Source organism: Nicotiana sylvestris, chromosome 12 (genome assembly GCF_000393655.2).
Source record: "Nicotiana sylvestris chromosome 12, ASM39365v2, whole genome shotgun sequence".
Taxonomy (NCBI): Eukaryota; Viridiplantae; Streptophyta; class Magnoliopsida; order Solanales; family Solanaceae; genus Nicotiana; species Nicotiana sylvestris.
Window position 1 is genome coordinate 130,600,970 of NC_091068.1, and position 21,092 is coordinate 130,622,061.

Below are 21,092 nucleotides of genomic sequence, written 5' to 3' on the forward strand. Positions count from 1 at the left end.
TAGTGATGATTGATGTTAAAGAACTGTTGAAAGTGATGGCAGCTGCTTTGCCAATATTAGTATCCCCCTCGATCCAGTAGCCTCTATGGTCGTTGATTTTAAAAATTTGCAGCCTTATCCTTCTCCCTCTGATGGTGCTATGGAAGTATTTAGTGTTAGTATCTCCTTCTTCAAACTAGTTTATCCTAGCTTTTTGTCTGAGGATGTCATCCTACATTCCCATCCATCTAATATACTCAGCTTGTCCTTTGTTCAGTTCAGTTCTGGTTGTATCATTACTGTTCATAAGATCCATTTGTTCAAGGTCTTTCATTTTATCTTCCCAGTATTGAACTTGGTTGAAAACATTGCCAATGTCGTCTCTGGACCATTGAGTCAGTCTTCTGCTCAACATTGTAAGCTTTTGTTGAAGTCTCCACAGAGAATTCCCACTGACACAATTTCTCCAAACTTCTTCAACTACCCGCAAAAAGTTGATTGATTAGTCTAAAAATTTGAAAACTTGAAGTATTTAGGCCCATACTGGTTAGAGTCCTTGCATTGAATTATAATAGGTCTATGGTCAGAGCCAATTCTAGTCAAGTGGTTGACAATATTATTTTAAAAACTCTATCCAATCTCTTCCATATTCTCCTTCTTGGCTCCCAATTGTTACACCATGTGTATTTTGGATCAACAAAACCCAAGTCCATCATACCACAGTTATCTATGCAATTGCTGAATTCTAGACTTTTGTTCATTCTGTGAGGTCTGTCACCTTTTTTCTCATCGGGATCCAGAATGACATTGAAATCACCTCCAATACACCATGGACTGTTCACATGAAGATTGGTTAACTCAAGACTATTCCACAACTCTCTCCTTTCTTCAGGAGTACATTTAGCATATACTGCTGTGATGTAGAGATCACTGTTGACAGCCCCATAATGCAATTTGATAGTAAGTTGTTGATCATGGTTGCTCAGTATAGTAGTCATGTTGTTGCCTGACCACATGATCCAAATCTGACAATTTGAATTAGAAATACAGTGTTGATAACCAAGGAACCTCCTGCACCTTTCTATTTGATTAGTACTAACAAAAGGTTCCATAATGGCAACTAGTTCCACCTTATAGATGGAGATCAATTTTTTTAGCCTTGATAAGGCTTTTTTGGTATCCACACCCCTAATGTTCCAAAAAATGGCATTTATCATTAAAATAGTTCAGGCTAGCATGAGTGTCCCCCTTTAGGAGGTATAGTATCTTTGCTTTTGGTCTTTTGTTCTTTTTTCCTTTTTTTTTCTTTGGACCATATGATCTGGAAGACTCATCTTTTGAATCAGTTTGTATGTGGTCTTCAGGAATCATGACTGTCACCCTATTAGGAGATGTCACCTCTATTTGTTGACTAGTCACATATCTATCTTGTTTTGATTTGGCTTCCATATTGAGATCAACTACCATCTCAATCCCAAGAAGATTTCGAATTTCAGAAGGCACACTAGTTGATTCATTGACATAATCACTTATGTTTAACGCACTCTTTTGCATTTTTTTTGTTTTCAGTATCGTTCTTCACATTCTGACTAACATTTTCTCGGATGGACTTCTGCTTATCTTCTTTTGTAGCTCTATTTTCATTATCCTCTTTCATATCCCTGTGTATCCTAGTTCTCGAAGACAACTGCTCACTGACAGCCTTAGTTTGGTCGTTAACAGCCTTAACATGATTGTTGGATGCCTTAGCTTGATCTTTCTGCTCATCTTCCTTAGGCTGCCCTTGAGCATTCACAGCATTTTCAATGGTACTGTTCTGGTTCAGGTTTTGAAGGGCCAAATTTAATTCTTTGTTATATTTCTTCCTCCTTCTAGGAGCCAAACTTAACTCTTTGTTATGTTTCTTCCTCCTTGTAATATAATTATTATTCAGCATAATTCCAAAGTGTTGAATTTCTAAAAAAGGTTTCTAGGCTGATCTTGGTAATAATTTTTCTATATATGTTTTGTTTTTAATTTGGGATGTTTAACACATTACCCCACCCTTCTAAATTGTGCAGGAATGGATAAAAAGATCCAGAATATTGATTATTCAAGAGATAAGTTAGGCCTCATTTTGTTTGTACTTAATAGAGGTCTGAATCTTAATCATTCAGATCTCAGACATTAAGTGCGTTTATTTTTAAAGTCTGAATCTTAATTATTCAGATCTTAATCATTAAGTGTGTTTGTTTTTTTACTTCACAACCACTGAATAGATCTGTATGATTAAAATCTATAACAAAGACTTAATTTCATTAAGATGATATCACATATTTATTATTAAATGCCACCACCACCTACTATTATCAACTACCACCATGCCACCACCATACTCCATCACCACCACCACCACTACGCCACTATTATCCTCAATCATAGCTGCCACCATTATCGATCATCACCACCCACCATCCCACCACTCCGATCACCATCATTCTCACCCACAATCAACACTCATCCACCTCAACTACCACAACTAACCATCCCATCACCATCAACAATCACAGCCAGCACCGCCTATCATTATAACCTACCACCACCAATCCACCACCTTCCTCAATCAAAATTAGTACCACCACCCGCCATTATTAACTATCACCACCCACCACCACCATTATTAACTATCACCACCCAACACCACCATCCTCAATCATAATCGCCACCACTGCCAATCACTACTAGCTACTAGCTATTAGCATGAACCACCATCATCAACCAAAACTACTACCAACCACTGTCTCTAGTCGGCATTCACCCGTTAGCCATCACCACCAACAACTATCATATTTTAAAAAACAATATATTTTATTGATAGAATATTAGATTAGTTAGTATTCATTTGAATTTCATGTTTATTAATTTTGAAATAAAATAAATTTTATACATTTAGATGTTAAAAATCAAACATTCTTAATTTTTAGTATTCAGATCTTAATACACATCTTAATATATTCAGATATGTATTCAGATTCAGATGTGTTAATCTTAATGCACATCTTGATGTTCAGATGTAGATTCAGATTCAGACGTCTTAATCTTAAAAAAAACAAATGAAGCCTTAGATGATCTCCCTAATAAGATTAGCATGCATGGAGCCGCTCAAAAAACCTATACTTGGTCCCTTAGTAGGAAGTAAACATGTTGATTTTTCTCTATTAGGTTCTCAAATAGCCTACTACTTTAATCTCCTTGATATATACGTGTTCGAATCATTTTAACACTCAAGGGTCGTTTGGTAGGATGCATTAGATAAAATAATGCATGCATTAGCTTTGTATATTAATAATACCTTGTTTGGTAGATATTTTGAACCTATGCATTAGTTATGCAAGCATTAGTTATACATTCTATTTGGTATTATCCTATGTATAACTAATGCATAAAAAACCATGGTATTAGCAATGCAATGGTTTTTAATGCATGCAATAGCTTAGTTAAAGACAAAATTGTCCTTCAAAATTTATGCTTGATTAAAATGTGCTAGTTATTATATTAATGCAACTTTATAATAATCCAAATAGTGAGAAATAAAATTATATCTCTAGTAAATAAATAAATACTTAGTATATTTCTTTTTTAATAAATAAATATTTAGTTCTATATTACAATATAGGTAGACAAATCAAATAATTTTTTTAACTTTTTCATATAAAAATATTTCTCAACATATGTTTCTTTTAAAAAGTTAGAGTGATGGACTGGTTTTGAGGATATTTTTGTAAACAAACAATTCTTTTTAGAAATTGTGCAATATTTTAATACATCAAATCAAACAATGGATAAGAAATATACCAGCATAACTAATACCAGCATAACTAATGCAAACATAATTAATACCAGCATTACTAATACACCATATTCACTATTATTCTTATACACCCTACCAAACGATAGAGTTACCTCTTAAGGTCAGCTTCTTTGTCTGTTAGTGATGTAATTCATTGGTTTTCAAAGCCAAAGAAACCATATGGCATTTTGGTATAAGATCAATTAATGACTAGTGGCATTGTGTTTTCTTCAATGCCCATATGATGTAGATCGGTGAATGTGACTAGTCGATAGCCATTTACGAAAATGACTGTCCTGAATTGCGACCAGCTGCTGCCAAATTTCTTTTTCTTCCTTAAAACAAAACGAAGGAGCTGGAATTTTTTATAAAAAATCAAACTGGACAATTTTCTTCACATTGTTCATTTGAGAAAAAAAAACGCTTTTAGCAACAAAAAAAGAAAATACTATTGGCCAAAAAAAAGGGCCAAACATACTATCATTTTACTTCGAATTGAATTTATAATGGTTGCAAAATCAGAATAAGTCCTATATGTATAATCAGTTAAAATCAAAAGAAATCTTACCTTACCAGGGATCGGCTGTAGTGGTCCGATAATATCCATTCCCCACTTCATGAACGGCCATGGTGACAAAATTGAGTGCAATGGCTCTGGGGGTTAATGTACCAATGATGCGTAGCGTTGACATTTGTCACATTTTTGAACATAAGATTTGGCGTCTTGTTTCATCCGGGGCCAATAGTATCCTACCTTTATTAATTTTAGTACTAAGAAATCTGCGCCTAAGTGATTTCCGCAGATCCTTTCGTGGACTTCTCGCATAACATAGTTAGCTTTAGAGGCTTCGAAATATTGGGCCAGCGTCACTTGGAAAGATTTTTGTTCAATTAACCTCCTTTGAAACTATATCGTGATGCCTTAGTGCGTAGCGCCCGAGATGCCTTGGGATCTTCAGGCAACTTTCTGTGCTCGAGATAATCAATGATCTCATTCCTCCAATCCTAGACCAAATTAGCGGCGTCTATCTATCTGTGTCTAGAATCGAGTACATAAGCTGTACGACCATACCAGAGTTCGATCCTTTCATTTCCGTAGATGAGCCAAGGTTAGCTAGTGCGTCCGCTTCCGCATTTTCTTCCCTCGGGATATGTGTAATTGAACACTCCCAGAACCTTCACTACGTATTGTTGCATGCGTTCCTCTTTGGCTTCGAAGATCCCGTAGACCTGATTACCACCAACTGAGAGTCATATTTGATTTCTATGACCTCGGGGTTCAATCCCTGAGCCAATTCAAGCACTGCAATCAAAACTTCATACTCAGCTTCATTATTAGTCAGAGGAACTGTTCTTATGACCTGCCTTAGGGTTTCTCCCGAAGGCGTGGTTAGTACTATACCGAGCCCGGACCTCTTTATGTTCGAAGCTCCGTCCATGAGTAGGATCCAAACTCCTAATGTCGATTCTGGCACCATCACTGCATCTTTAGTTGCGAAAGGTAACAGTGCCGGACTGAAATCGGCCACAAAGTCGGCCAAAACGTGTGACTTAATCGCAGTCCTAGATTTATGTTTTATGTCAAATTTACTTATTTCGACGGCCCACTTGGACATCTTACCCAAAAGTTCGGGTTTATGAAGGATATTCTGCGGGGGAAAGCTGGTCACCACAGTTATCTGGTGACATTGGAAATAAGGCCTTAGCTTTCGAGCGGGGGCTACGGGGGCTAAGACTAACTTCTCTAGATGCGGATAGTGAGTTTTTGCTCGCATTAAAATTCTACTACTGTAATAAATAGGAGACTACGTACCTTCCTCATCACGGACTAAGGCATTTACCGCTAACTCCGAGACTGCTAACAGGTTTTTGGCCTTCCTCTACTTTGATAGTATTGGAGGACTTGAAGAATACTTTTTCAAATCCCTCAAAGCCTGCTGACTTTCAGGGGTTCATTTGAAGTTCTTCTTCTTTTTGAGAAGCGAGAAGAAATGATAGCATTTCTCTGAAGAACGAAAATAAATCTACTCAAAGCGGCCAATCTCCCTGTTAGCCTTTCAACCTCCTTTACGCTTAATAACTGGTCAGGGATATCTTCAATAGCTTTGATTTTATCGGGGTTAATCTCAATCCCCCTTTATGACACCAGGAATCCTAGGAACATGTCGGAGCTGACCCCAAACGCACATTTCTCGGGGTTAAGCTTCATGTTATGCTTCCTTAAGATATCAAAAGTTTCGGCAAGTGTTTAAGATGAACACCTGCGTTCAAAGACTTAACAAGCATATCGTCTATATAAACTTCCATGGTTTTCCCTATTTGCTTTTCAAACATTTTGTTCATGAGCCGTTGATAAGTGGCTCGGGCGTTCTTTAGGCCGAAGGGCATCACATTATAGCATATGTGCCGAAGTTCGTTATGAACGATGTTTTTTCCGGATCCTCCGGGTTCTTCTAAATTTGGTTGTACCCGTAATAAGCATCGAGGAAACTCATTAACTCATTCCCAGCCATTGAATCAATCATTTGATCAATGTTTGGCAATATGAACGATTCTTTTAAGCACACCTTATTTTAGTCCTTATAGTCTACACACATGCAAAATTTATTATTCTTCTTTGGAACTACTCCTACGTTATCTAGCCAGTTGGGATACTTTACCTCTCGGATTGAACCGATATCAAGCAAGCGAGTTACCTCTTCTTTAACGAATTTATTTCTAGCATCGGCAATATGACATTTTTTTGTCTTACCGTAGGGATGCTGGGATCCAAGCTTAGCTTGTGTACGACCACTTCCGGCGGGATATCTGTCATATCCGCATGCGACCGTGCAAAACAATCGACATTAAATTTGAGAAATTCAATAAATAAAGACCTGAGTTCAGGGTGTAGTCCTGTCCCCAAGTGGAATTTCCTCTCCAAGAACTTTTTAAATAATGCGACTTGCTCAAGTTCTTCCGTTGTGGACTCTGTTGCGTCATTCTCTTCAGGTACCTGGAAATACCTTGGCACCTGATAGGATTCCGACGACTCTTCCCCCTGGTTGACTTTGCTTGACTCGGGAACAAGCGCCGATTCCTATAATTGCTATGCCGCATGCTCCTTCCCTTTGCTACTGGAGGCTGAGATTGCATTCATCTCCCTTGCTTCCGGTTGGTTACCTCTTATTTTTTTAGTTCCCTTGGGAGTTGGGAATTTCAAAAATTGGTGATATATCGATGGCACAACCTTCATCTCGTGCAACCACAGTCTACCCAGGATACTATTGTAGCCCATATCACCATCCACTCGGGAACATGCACCAGTTCATGTAATTGCTATGTCGCATGCTCCTTCCTTTTGCTACTGGAGACTGAGATTGCATTCATCTCCCTTGCCGTCAGTTGGCCGCCTCTTATTTGTTTAATTCCTTTGGGAGTTGGGAATTCCAGCAACTGGTGATATGTCGATGGTACAAACTTCATCTCGTGCAACCACAGTCTACCAAAGATAATATTGTAGCCCATATCACCATCCACCACCTCAAAAAGGGTCGTCTTCATCACCCCTTCGGCATTCGTAGGTAGAAGGATTTCTCTTCGGGTCATCACACTTGCTAAGTAGAAGCTGGCGAGGAGTTTTGTGTCCGGAATAATACTTCCAGTGAGCTTGGCTTGCTCCAATACCCTCCATTGTATGATGTTAGCCCAAACATCCTAGATCTACAAGCACACGTTTAATTTTAAAATCTAAGACATTTAAAAAGATTACCAATAGATCATTGTGTGGTAGCAGCAATCCATCTGCATCTTCTTCCGTGAAAGTAATGTCGTCTTCAACAACTTCCCGAAGTCTCTTGCTATGGGTTACTGACACCTTCATTTTTTTTGCCGCCGAGAATGTAACCCCGTTAATCTCATTCCCCGAAAAATCATGTTGATCGTCAAGCGCGGTGGATCTTTTCCTACTTTTGAAGGCTATGCATTATCACGATTACGATCGTAGTTATTATTAGCTTGGTCACTTAAAAATTCCCTGAGATGGCCATTTTTCAGCAATGTCATCACCTCTTCACGCAGATGCCGACAGTTCCCAGCATGATAACCATTTGTCCCGCGGTATTCGCACCATATGTTAAGATCTCTTTGGCTGGGATCAAATTTCATTGGCTTCGGGAACCGTGCCTCTTTAATATTTTTATGGCCAACACCAGCTCCACTACGCTGACATTGAAATTGTATTCGAAAATCTTGGGGTAGGAAGAATCTCGAGGACCTGGCATTTCCTTATCCTGTAATGCTTGTTATTTTGACCACAGTCAGTTTTCCTATCGATAGTGAATCTATCTTCCGATCAGAAACCTCTGTCGCATCCTTCGGCCCGTTCATAAGGCAAAAAACCGACTCCTTTAAGAACATCGATCTGTGTTAAAATCATTTTTCGATTTCTCCTTATTCTTCTCTCGGTCTCGACCCTTGACCGTTTCCGAAAAACCGAAATGGTCATCTTCGATTCTTATCTTTGATTCGTACTGGTTGTGAACATACACCCAAGTTGCTTCCTGAAACTCAAGCAGACTTTCTTTCAAATTCCGGGGAGCATCGAAACTTCTCGGATTCAAACCTTTGGTGAATGCTTCAGCCGCCCATTCGTCCAGTACGGCTAGTAGAAACATCCTTTCCTTCTGGAATCTGGTTACAAACTCCCGCAGCAACTCGACTCTCCTTGTGTGATCCTAAATATATAGGCATTTCGGTCCTGTACCTTTTCTAGCCCCGGCATGGGCCTTGATGAAAGAGTCCGCGAGCATCTCAAAGGAGTCTATGGAACACTCGGGCGAAAGCAAATACCACGTCAAGGCTCCCTTCGTAAGAGTCTCCCGGAATTTCTTCAGCAAAATTGACTCAATCTCGTGGGGAGCTAAATCGTTCCCCTTCACCGCCGTTGTATAAATGGTGATATGCTCCTGAGGATCTAAAGTCCCATCATATTTCGGCACGTCTGGCATTTTAAATCACTTCGGGATCAATTCTGGTGTCGCTCTAGGTTTGTACATCAATTGAGTGTACTTCTTTGAGCCTGACCTTTTCAGCACCGGTGGTGCGCCCGGAATTTGATCCATTCGGGTGTTCACTTCCTTCTTCGATTTTAAAGGAATCACTCACGTTGTTGTGACCGGATCCGCTCCCCCCTCCCCCGCCTTATCGAAGCCGACCTCGTCCCTCGGGGTGTTGTTGTCGACCCTCTATGTTGTTTGATTTGCGGGAGCACCGGAAGGAATTGGACCTCGTCCATTCGCATTATTGGAAGCACCCGACAACGCTTGCTTGAGATCTGTCATGACCTTATCCTGTCGTGTGAGATGGCCTAAAATGGCCTCTTGCTACTCCTGCAAGACCCTTACTGCTTTGATGACGTGCTCTTCTTCAGCATTATCAGGAGTCGCCTCTCGAACATGTCGCAGATACCGTCTATCGCGGACTGACATGGCCTCATTCCCCTCTCTAAGGGTATTACTGATTGAATCCTCGTGCTGAGGCTGATTTCTTTGGGCCTCAACGTTGTGTGTGTTGTTAACACCTTCATCTGCCATTTTCTATGATTTTTGCTAAGAACAAATAATCAAACGTGCTAGTAATAATGGCAAGGATCAACTTAATTACACAATTATCTAAGCCCCAAGGTAGGTGCGAAACTGTTTACCTGTAAAACAGTACAGTTGAATAGCGATTTATAGATAAGTAAATTAATTTGATCCTAGGATAATAGATGAATTAGACAAAAATGTAAGACTTAGCCTTGAAATTGAAATGAAACGGCGGATATCTTGATCGCGGGCGCAGAGCTACGGGGGGCAGTAAAAACAGTATAAATAAGCAAGAGCAAAATGTTATTGACCTTTTGATAAAATATAGTATATGCTTGTCAGAGAATTCGTGTCCTTTATAATGATAATAGAGTTCATTATTTATAGCTAGGGAACAAGGTCCTAGGATCAAGCCCCCTTTTAATGATAATTATGAAGGCTATTGAAGAATGTATAACGGCAGGCAGTGAATGCCATATTCCTTGTAACGGGCCACGTATTTAATGTTGTAGAATATTCCTCATTAAATGTTACCGGTTGACAGCCATTTATTTTTCCTTTATGAGTATCATTACTCCGGTAACAGACGGGATTGTTACCTCCACATCCGGCTACCTTCTGTCTTCGGCTCCACGTGTCACTTTCTCGTGCGATCATTTAATATGAACATATTTTACTCTATAAAAATAAGTTTCCTATATAAATTCCGCCTTGTAATTACGTAATACATTATACCCTACACTTCTAAGTATTGCAGGAATGGTAAAAGATCCAGAACTTTTATTGATCAAAAGATAACTTCAAATAATATCCCTAATAAAATTAACACATGATAACTTCAAATAATATCCCTAATAAAATTCACACACGTAGACTCGTTCAAGAATACCTATATACTTGTACTCTTATTCGAAAGAAAACATGTAATTTTCCTCTATTAGTTTCTCCATTAGCCTATTGCTTTAATTTAATCTCGTTGATGTGTATCCAAATCATTTATGGTAGAGTTACCTCTTAATGCCAACTTCAATATTTGTTAGCGATATAATTCACTGGTTTTCAAAGCCAAAGAAACCATAAGGCATTTTAGTATAAGAATTAAGGTCAATGACGTTAAGCTAATGACATTTTTTTCTTCAATGCCCAAACGATGGAGACTGGTGAATGTGCCAATTGCCTTTTGACAAAAAGTCTGTCCTGAATAATGATCACCTACTACCAGATTTCTCAAAACAAAACGAAGGAGCCAGAAATTACAAAATTAAAAAAAAAAAAATTAAGCTCTACTATTCTCGTCACATTTTGAATTTAAAATATAAGGTCACTGGGTTCAAAATCAGAATGAGTAAAAAAATTCTCATCAATATACATAATTTGAGGAGAAAGCAATAGTTAAGTTCTGATTGAATTCCTAGAATCTGCTTATATTTTGGTCACCCAAGGCAAAAAGAAGTGTTGGTTATCCTTCATGCACATAGTTACTAAAAATCCGTTTAGAAAATCACTTTAGAAACTAGTTTTTTTTTTAAAACAAAATTGATGGCATGTAAAGTTTATCGTTTTGATCCAGAAATTCAAAGACATATTCTGCGTCCAAATTAGCATGTTCTAGAAACTATGAGAGGAAATATAAACAACAGTGGAAAAATATTGACTAAAATGTAAGGCACTGACTATCATATTAAGAGGAAATTGCTTTGCACAAATCTACCTCAATACAATCTGATTTTTCCGAAGAAACCATTACAAAAACTAGCGCGTCTTTCAAACTCAAAGCAACAATAAAACACGGCCTTTCCTACTATTCAATCCGCTTTCGCTTACCAATTCCACAATTCCCTTCATACACAAATAGCATACACACATTAAACCACAGACTGAACAAACAACTAGCTATATATATTCATTTCTTTTGATCAACAAAGAATATATCATTCTCATCTCTACTATTGTAGCCTATAGTACACCAAAGGAACAAAAAAATAATACTATATAAGTTGCTACTTAATTTTTCATTCTTGTTTGGTTAAGCTATGGCAGAATCCCATTTGAACGGAGCCTATTATGGACCCTCCATTCCGCCACGGTCGAAAACCTACCACCGCCATGGCCGTGGCAGCAGCTGCAATCCATGTAGCTGTCTCTTCGGCTGCTCTGCAATTGCATTTTCCAAATATTCTTCACCATTCTTGTCATCATTGGAGTCGCTGCATTAGTTCTGTGGCTCGTTCTTCGTCCTAACAAGGTCAAATTCTACGTGACCGATGCTACGTTGACTCAGTTCGATTTGTCCAACACAGACAACACTATTTTCTATGATCTTGCTCTAAATATGACTATTAGAAACCCCAACAAACGTATTGGAATTTACTATGATTCAATTGAAGCTAGAGCTATGTATCAAGGCGAGAGATTTGCTAGTACGAATTTGCAACCATTTTATCAAGGTCACAAGAATACTAGCAGCTTGCATCCAGTGTTCAAAGGTCAGAGCTTGGTTCTATTGGGTGACAGAGAGAAATCCAATTACAGTAATGAGAAGAATTTAGGGGTATATGAGATGGAAGTGAAGCTTTACATGCGTATTAGGCTTAAGGCTGGTTGGATTAAAACACCCAAAATTAAGCCAAAGATTGAGTGTGATTTCAAGGTTCCTCTGGAGGTTAATGGCAGATCATCATCTATCAATTTTGAGGAAATAAGATGCCATCTTGATTGGTAGTTTTCTTTTATCATGGTTCTGTTCTTGATCTTCACATCATGCATGTCCACAGAGTTTATTTCTGTTTTTTCAGATTTCTTGTATTCCTATATTCTTTGGATGTTAGCAGATATTTTCCTTTTTTGTTTTCCGGCGCACTTAATGTTCATTGATATACATGTGTTATGTTTGTAAATAAATAATGAGTACCTTTATCTTTTACTATGATTTTCTTTATTTTGGATATTCTATATTATCACGAGGATTACTTTAGTTTTTTTGTTAGTTTTGAAGTTGGTTAGAGTACTCTACGAGGGCAGGTGCGCTAAGAAGATACTAAATCCAATTTATTAAATGAAATTTTTTACCTTTTCCTTTGAATTGAGGATAGAAAAACTGACTTTTCCCTCTCTTCTAACCGAGTAAACTAGTGTCGTGATGAATTAAACCCTCTCCCTCCTCTTTTTTCTTCCAAGCAATATACTATAGGTTGATTGTTTTCAAGTTTCAGTGAGAAACATTTAGCAAATGATTCAAATTTATACCGATTCCCCTAATTCAGAAAAACATGTTAATATTCCTTCGTGTTGGTCTCAAATAGCCAATTATTTTTCCTTGATATAAGCTCGAGACATTTTAAGGCAGAAATCGTAAGACATTTTAGTATAAGATCGATGACATTAAGATGACATTTTTTCCAGCCCGAAATGATGGAGACTGGGAATGTGACTAGCCAATAGCCATTTGCCAAAAAGTCTGTCTTGATAGTGACTCGCTACCAGATCGTATTAAACACTAGTAAAGGATGGCCCATGCTAAGCATGAACCCAAACACTATATTGGATATTGAGATTTTTTCTAAATCCTTATATAAATAGTCGAATGAATTAGTAATTTACTTTTTTTAGCTGGTATAAATAGATTATACATAAATTATATATATACACATCTACCAGTTATTTTTAGTTTAATCTGTTGGGTGGGCCATTAGAATCAAATTTTAAAAATTTAAATAGCAAAAAATTAGAGAGTAATCATGAAATATTAAAAATTTCAATGTTATACAAAATCATATAAACAATATTGAATAGTTGAAAAGGTGCACGACTCATTCTTATTCATTTTTATTTTTATGTATTTTAAACTTTCAATTTAATTTGGTTCTTTCTGTTATAATTTTATTCTTTTCTGCTTAAGTATATTTACAAGGTGTAATGCATGGTTATAATAGTAGAATTAAACCATCCAATGTACCTTAGAATTATGGAATATAATTCTCTTTTATTTAATTTGAAAATGCACAATAAAAATTCCTTTGTTTTAATGTAGTATTTAGAATGTAATTTTTGATAATTTTCTTGAACTCTAACATGACATCTAGCATATGCATGATAATTTTCTTTTTAACTAAAGATCAAATTTAGATAACCCACTATTAGTAATAACAGATATTTAGCATGGAAGGACAAATATTATATGCTACAATTATTATTGTATTATGAAATAAACTACGTTAATTTGAGATAAAAATAAATAAATTTTCGTTTTTGGATTATTACGGTTGATCGTAACTTTACATTGAATTGTTAAAGTTATATTAAACAATGAAAGTCAGTTTGCAACTTTGAGTTCCTTTAAAAATTTGAGTCTTCTCCATTTTAATATGCATAGATAGATTTAGTCTTCAGTTTTTGTGTAGATAGATTTTAGATGTTCCTAAGATTCAACTGTGTATATTAGTATTATATAATTTGTTATAAAATTTTGTCTCTTGCTTTATTTATTTAAAGTAAAGGTATATAAAGAGATTGCACGTCCAATCTGAAAATAAAATAAAAAAGTTTGAATTCTTGAGTAGAGTGTCTTTTCTTTACCATCTTATTTAATATTAAAAAATAAATAAATTGGTGCGTCATTTTGTAGGTGGCCTCATTTATTTAGCATATCAATGCATGAAGAATGAGATGTTAAGTGTTCTTTAAAGTAAAGACAAGTATAGAGAGAAACTGTTATATTATTCGAATTCAAACTGATGTACATAATGAACTGAAATCTCTTCTATTTATAGAAGAAAGGAAGCTGTTGTGTAAGCTGCTACTATACCAGATATGGATAATCTTCTACTGAGAGCAATGTTTATCCATAACGGAGTACTGAAAGGATAAGCTTATTATACCCGATATGGATAATCTTCTACCGGGGGTAATGTTTATCCATAACTGGGTACTGAAAGGATAAGCTTATTATACCCGGTATGGATAATCTTCTACCGGGGGTAATGTTTATCCATAACTGGGTACTGAAAGGATAAGCTTATTATACCCGGTATGGATAATCTTCTACCGGGGATAATATTTATCCATAACTGGGTACTAAAAGGATAAGCTTATTATACCCGGTATGGATAATCTTCTATCGGGGGTAATGTTTATCCATAACCGGGTATCGAAGTGATAAGCTTTTTCAGGAAGCTTATTTCCAATAGAGTACTTAAATAGATAAACATATTTACGGTGGAGTCTCATATGGATAAGCTTCTTCAGGAAGCTTATTTACAACGGAGTACTAAATGAACATCTATAATATAATATATTTATAACACTCCCCCTTGGATGTTCATTAAAAAATAATGTGCCTCATTAAAACCTTACTAGGAAAAATCACGTGGGAAAAAATCCTAGTGAAGGAAAAAGAGTACATATATTTAATAATACGCATTGCTGGCTGCCTCATTAAAAACCTTATAAGGAAAACCCTGTGGGAAAAGCCTTAATAAGGGAAAAAGAGTACAACGCGCATTTTACTCCCCCTGAAAAAAATCTTATTTCAAATATTTGAGTCTCCGCATCTGACCTCCTTCCTTTGCGTTTAGTCTGCGATGCTCTTCGATCATGCCTTTTCCAAGTCTAAAACTGAGCTTGCCTAATGTGAAATTGAGCTCAGGAAGCTTACGTCAGAGATGGACGAACTCAAATTTCTCTATGCCAAAAGAGGAGGAACTCAATGATCTTCGATCTAGTTCTGTGAAGGCTTCCTAAGAGTGGGCCGAGCTTGTTGCAAAGGTAATATAGCCTTTGTTGGCATATTTTGTACTTATTTGTTTTAGCGTCTAATGTTTCACCTTTGTAGTTCCAGAAAAGGCTGACCCGGTGGAACAACTCCGGGATAAGCTTAAGACCAAAGAGGTTGAAACCCTCGGGTGGAAGTGAAATATGGATCGCTTGGCCTTTGAAAATAATAGTTTTCGAGAACAACTGGCCTCGGCCGAGAGTCAGCTTCGGAGTGCAAAGAAGGAGGGTCATAAATTTAAGGAGTTTCACACTAAGACTACCGCTGAGTTATCTAAGGTTAAGTCCAAAGTTGATGCATTCATGTTTTCATACTGAGCCAATATTGCAGCTACCAATGCTCGGGCTAGGGAGGTATCTACTACAGCTGAGCTCAAGTTATCCTGCACCGTCAATCATGCTCGGTAGGAATCTCGAAGGTATACTCTCGAGGAAGTGCATGCCAAAGGCTTTGACCTTTCTGCAGAAATTGAGAAGGTGAAGGTTTTGGAAGAAGAGGCAGCTACACTGCTTTCTACTGATGAGGATTCTGACAACGGCTCCGAGAGTCGGGAGGATGAAGACGGAGTCCCCAAAGAGGAAAAAACCCCCTAGGTCCCCGAAAATCAGGCTACTGAAGGTCGTACCACCGAAGATGTAATTCCTGTGAATGTTGCCTCTGAGCGAGTGACCCCGACAATAAACTAGGTCCCCTTTAATTTCTTTGTTTTATGTAAGGGCTCCATGGGGGAGTTTTGTAAATGTGTTTCGTGAATATAAAGGAACTTTTGTTTTGATCTTGGTTTGTGACGAATCTCATTTTTCTTTATTTACAGAAAATTCGCTTGTACAACCCAATTTATCAGCCTGAGCATTGGTTCGAACTTAGAAAGTGATGAACCCCTAGGTTCTTTAATGATTAACATGATGCCTCTTGAGTTCTTAAGTAATTATCGAGCTTAGATCGAGCTTGTAATGACGTGAACCTTGGGCCCGAGTTGAATGAGAACGAGGTCTTGACCCCTATTCCTTAACCTTTGTCTGTTTCGGCCTCGTATTTCTTAGAGTAAGAAACAATTTAGACCTCAATTTTTTGAGCCTCTTAGAATGATGTCATACCCGTGATGTGGGCGCTTGAAGTGACCGGAAATGTCACGTCAACAATCTTCCCTAGAACATCAAATGCATACCAGCGTCGGTCGGCCACGTGCGCCACCGAAATCGTCACTGCCTTTCTATAAATACGAGGCTATCTGATTTGAACAAAGACTGTGTTCATTCACCATTTTTACTCTGGTTCTTTCCCCTCTTTATTTTTTCATCTAACCTTCTGCTTCCATAATTCAAAAACCTGTAAGCTTCTGGTCACATGGCAGCAATTTTAGTAGTTACGCCAAGACTTTTATTTTCGAAGCTTCGATTCGAAGCAACGAAAAGAGGGCGCAAAACCCTTCCTGTATCCGGAGATATGCGATCGCTCATCTCTCTTAACTTCAACCTGGTGTGGCACTTCATTCCTTCCGCTTTCCATGGAGTGAGGTGGTACTATCATCCACTAACTTTTACATCCCACATCGGTATAACGTCTTAGGGAGTGGCTTTAGAATAGTTGTGCTGACAAGATCCATACTTGCCAAGTTTTTTACCAGGCCACAATTTCCTCCACTTGTTAAAAGCTTTTGCTCTTTGATAGAATATAGCCTTTTCTTCATCTATTGTTGTCACAGAGGAGGTTCCCGAAGGCGCCGCTCTCGAGGATGTGGCTCTAAAAGTAGATTAGGTTCTTGGCTTTATTTTTGATTTCTTGTTCCTGTGTAAGGATCCTTCATGGGTGTTGTAAATATATTTTGTAACTATCTCTTGGAAATACAAAAGGATTTTATTTTTGTCTCATCTTTTGGCTTGTGTTGAATCTTGTTCATATTTGTTGTAGATTCGATCCTATAATTTAAATGACCGGTTTGAGTTTTGGTTTGGTCATGACGACCCTTAGGTTTCTAACTGATTAATGTAATACTCCTTGAGGCCTTTGTTAGCCCTTGAGCTAAGCTTAAATTGATGTGAGTAGGAATTCTTGGGTCTGATTTGAGCGAGAACAAGGTCTCAAATACTTCGTGGCAAGTCCCAGAGTGAGAATTTTCTCAAGCTCGGGTAGCCTTTGGGTTTAGTGGTCGAGTGAGTATTTGCGCGAACTCGAAATAAAGTTAGCCCTTAGGCTTCGTGGATAGTCCCTGAGTGAGAATTTTCTCAAACTCGGGTAGCCCTTGGGCTTGGGGGTCGAGTGAGTACTTGATCCAACTCGAAATAAAGTTAGCCCTTAGTCTTCATGGATAGTCCTCGAGTGAGAATTTTCTCGAACTCGGGTAGCCCTTGGGCTTGGTGGTTGAGTGAGTACTAGCTCGAAATCAAAGTAAAGTTAGCCCTTAGGTTTTTTATATTGGCCCTTAGGCTCTTATATATCGGCCCTTAGGCTCTTTAAGTTGGGGCAGTTCGGCCTCCAAAAATGGCTATCAGTTTTCCCTCTTTTTGGCTAAAAGACTTAGTAAAAATTTTGTATGCCTTAGCATGTATTTTTTGTACCCGTCTGGGTTTTTCGAAGGTTCGATTGATTGAAACCTCATTTATAATTTGATATGCAATGTTAGTCGAATACCTCTTGAGGTTTTTTTGAGGGCTTATGTTATCGAAGCCTTTGCATTATTCGAGGGATGATTATATCGAAGCCCCTTATAATTTGCTTTTGCCGAGGGTAGCCTGATTTAACCGGTTTTTTCGAAGTATATGAAGGCCTTTTAGTTTTATGGAAGAAGTCAAACGTCCCTTAGCCGCATTATTTCAGTCGTAGCCTTTTCATATGACAGTAGTCTTTTGTATGGTTGTAGCCTTTAGTCCCCGAGTGTGATGGCATTGGCCTTAATATTGAGGGGATGCCTCTTCGAGGTCTTGTGAGCTCAAGTGTGCCTCTTTGAGGTCTTATAAGTTCGAGTTTGCATTTTTGAGGTCTTATAAGTTCGAGTGTGCATCTTTGAGGTCTTATAAGTTCGACTGTTCGATGACTCGATGTGTCGATTGTCGATGACAGTCCCCGAGTATTCGGGTGCATTCGAAGTTTTGGCCCTTGAGCCGTTAAATGTGAAAACAGCATACTTCTTTGAGGCACAAAGTGTTTTGATATAACAAGAATGCTTCTTCAAATAATTGATACATGTGTACATATTTTTCCGCTAGGGGCTCGATTATTTTACATGGACACGGTTCGTTTGATCGTTTGGCCCATTACAACATTCAATTATCGAGGCCCTTCTTGGCATGAATTGCTTTCTTCGAGATAGCGTTCTCCGAGGGTGATGCCCCATAGTGTTAGAATTTGATTGAAAAGAATCCTTGAATACTTGTCGAATATTTCTTAGGTAGCATATAGGTGTTGTCTCGTTAAAAAACCTTGCTGATAAAACCTATTTGGGATAAAATCTGATCTAAGCGAAAAGAGTACAACCCATGCTTTAAAACCCAAGGTCTTCGAGCTGAAAGGAACCTCGACATTTCCAATCGAACATATGCAAGGAGTTAGTTTTAAATATAAATGAAAAAGGGGAGAAGGTCATACCTCAACAGTAATAGCATTTAAGAAACGATACATTCCAGTTGTTTGGTAGTTGTTCGCCTTCCATTGTGCCAAGTTTGTAGGATCCTCTCCCTACAACTAAAAGGACACGATAATTTCCTTCCTAGTTTCCTTTTGTTTGGGTCTCGAGTGTTGAGAGTGACTTTTCTAGGACTAAATCCCCGACTCTGAAATATTGTGGCCTCACATTTTTCATCTAGTAGTTCGAGAGAAGTGTTCATAGCTTCGTGATTTGAGTCCTTGGTGGTATGCTGAAACCTGATGCTAGGTTCCTTGATTTTGACAAGGATAAATGCTTCAGACCTGTATACCAAAGAAAACGAGGCCTCCCCCATGCTTAATTTTGATGTTGTTCGATATGCCCATAACACCTCGGGAAATACTTCTTTCCAATACGTATCATACTTCGATGGGTAGTTATCTCCGGTGGGATTCCTGTCATATTTAAGTGGTACTAGGCGATGCAATCAATGTTATTGATAAGAAATTAAATGAGTTTTTCCTAAGTTCAGGGGTTAACCCCATCCCCAGGTATACCTTTCGTTCTGGAAGATGCTCGACCAATATGGTCTTCTCGAGTTCTTCAACTATGGACTTTGCTGTGTCCGATTCCTCGGGGGCAACAAAGGCTCGGGGGATGAGGAAATATTCTTCTTCGTCCTCGACCACCTGTTCATCGAACACCTGTGCCTCGGACTCAACCGAGGGTGTGGGTTGTGATCGCTATTTGGCCACCTGTTCGCCCTCTGACTTCTCTGATGTGGATGGTGTCGATACCGATGCCAAGTCATGTACTGCAAACATCTTCTTAGCTGCATGTTACTCTCTATATACTGTTTTTATGCCATCCTTTGTTGGGAACTTCATCATTTGATGAAGGGTCGATGGTACCGCCCTCATGCTATGGATCCACGGCCTTCCAAGCAAAGTATTATACCTGATATCACCTTCGATGACATGAAACTTGGTGTCTTGTATGGTTCCAGCCACGTTGACTGGGGGAATGATTTCTACCTTTGTTGTTTTGTTTGCCATGTTGAAGCCATTCAAGACTCGAGATGCTGGTATGATTTAACTGAGCAACCCGAGCTGTTCCACGACCCTCGACCTGATTATATTTGCCGAACTACATGGATCCATGAGAACACGTTTAACTTGAACTTTATTTAAAAGGATAGAGATTACCAATGCATTGTTGTAAGGCTGAGATAAGGCCTCGATGTCTTCCTCGCCAAATGTGAGGGTGTCCTTGGGCATGTAGTCCCAAGTCCGTTTCTCCCTTGTGATAGATACTTCAGTACGTTTGAATATAGGTCCCTGTGGGACGTCAACTCCACCGATGATCATGTGAATGACATGTTGAGGTTCTTTAGGTTCATTCTTCCTGCTTGTATCTGTTTCTTGGAAATGGTTCTTGGCCCGGTCACTGAGAAATTCATGAAGATGCCCCTCATTGAACAATCGGGCTACCTCCTCTCTATGCTGCCTGCAATCCTCGGTCCTATGCCCATGAGTACTATGATACTTGCACATCAAATTGGGGTTCCTCTGAGAATGATCGGTCTATATAAGCTTGGGCCATCTAGTATCTCTAATTTTGCCAATGGCTGAGACGATGCCCTAGGCATCGACGCTGAAGTTGTACTTTGATAATCGGGGTGCCTCCGCAGGCCCCAAGTGATTATCAAACCCGGTTTTGCTCATGAGTCCCCAGGAACTTTGACCTCGATCTGCTCTTCGATCATTCCGAGGTATGTACACCTTAAAATGTTCCTTTGATCCTCGACGTATGGCTGATATCTTTCCTTATTTGACCTTGACCCCTTGTTTGCATTTCCTGAATCCTTTGCTAGTAACCTGCTTGGATAAACTGAGCCCAAGAGGGTTCCCAACTGGTCATCCTCGACTCTAATTTTTGATTGGTTCCTGTTATGTACATCCGCCCAAGTTACGGCGGGATGCTCGAAAAAGTTCTGCTTCAGCTACTTCGAAGCTATCGAACTTCGTTCATTTATCCCTTGAGTAAAGGCTTGCACGGCCCAGTCATCGGAGACTAGTGATAACTCCATTCGTTTTGACTAGAAACGGGACACAAACTCCCTCAGCATCTTGTTCTCCCTCTGATTTATTTTGAATACATCGAACTTCCTTGTTGCAACTTTTATGGCACCTGCGTGTGCCTTTACAAATGAGTCTGCCAACACGGCAAATGAATCAATAGAGTTCGGGGGTAAGTTATGGCACCAAATCATAACACCTTTAGACAGAGTTTCCCCAAACTTTTTTAGCGAAACAGACTCAATCTCATCGGCTTCCAAATCATTTCCTTTTATGCCACACGTAT

General features: G+C 38.6%; 1 protein-coding gene and 1 pseudogene across 1 annotated transcript; one reads left to right on the forward strand and one right to left on the reverse strand.

The window, feature by feature from the left end:
• Positions 1-7,126: 7,126 nt before the first annotated feature.
• Positions 7,127-7,670, reverse strand: LOC104250127 (uncharacterized). Its single transcript, XM_009806688.2, has 2 exons — positions 7,560-7,670; positions 7,127-7,504 (listed from the first exon to the last, which is right to left on the reverse strand). The coding sequence occupies exons 1-2, from the start codon at positions 7,668-7,670 to the stop codon at positions 7,127-7,129; spliced, it is 489 nt and encodes a 162-aa protein (XP_009804990.1).
• A 3,442-nt stretch (positions 7,671-11,112) lies between these two features.
• Positions 11,113-12,225, forward strand: LOC138884275 (NDR1/HIN1-like protein 10; annotated as a pseudogene).
• The last annotated feature ends 8,867 nt before the right edge of the window (positions 12,226-21,092 follow it).

Coding starts and splice junctions, on each gene's coding strand:
- LOC104250127 (XM_009806688.2), bottom strand. CDS start 7,670: ATGAAGGTGTCAGTAACCCATAGCAAGAGACTTCGGGAAGTTGTTGAA. Junction 7,505..7,559: donor TACCACACAATGATCTATTG/GTAATCTTTTTA, acceptor TTGTAGATCTAG/GATGTTTGGGCTAACATCAT.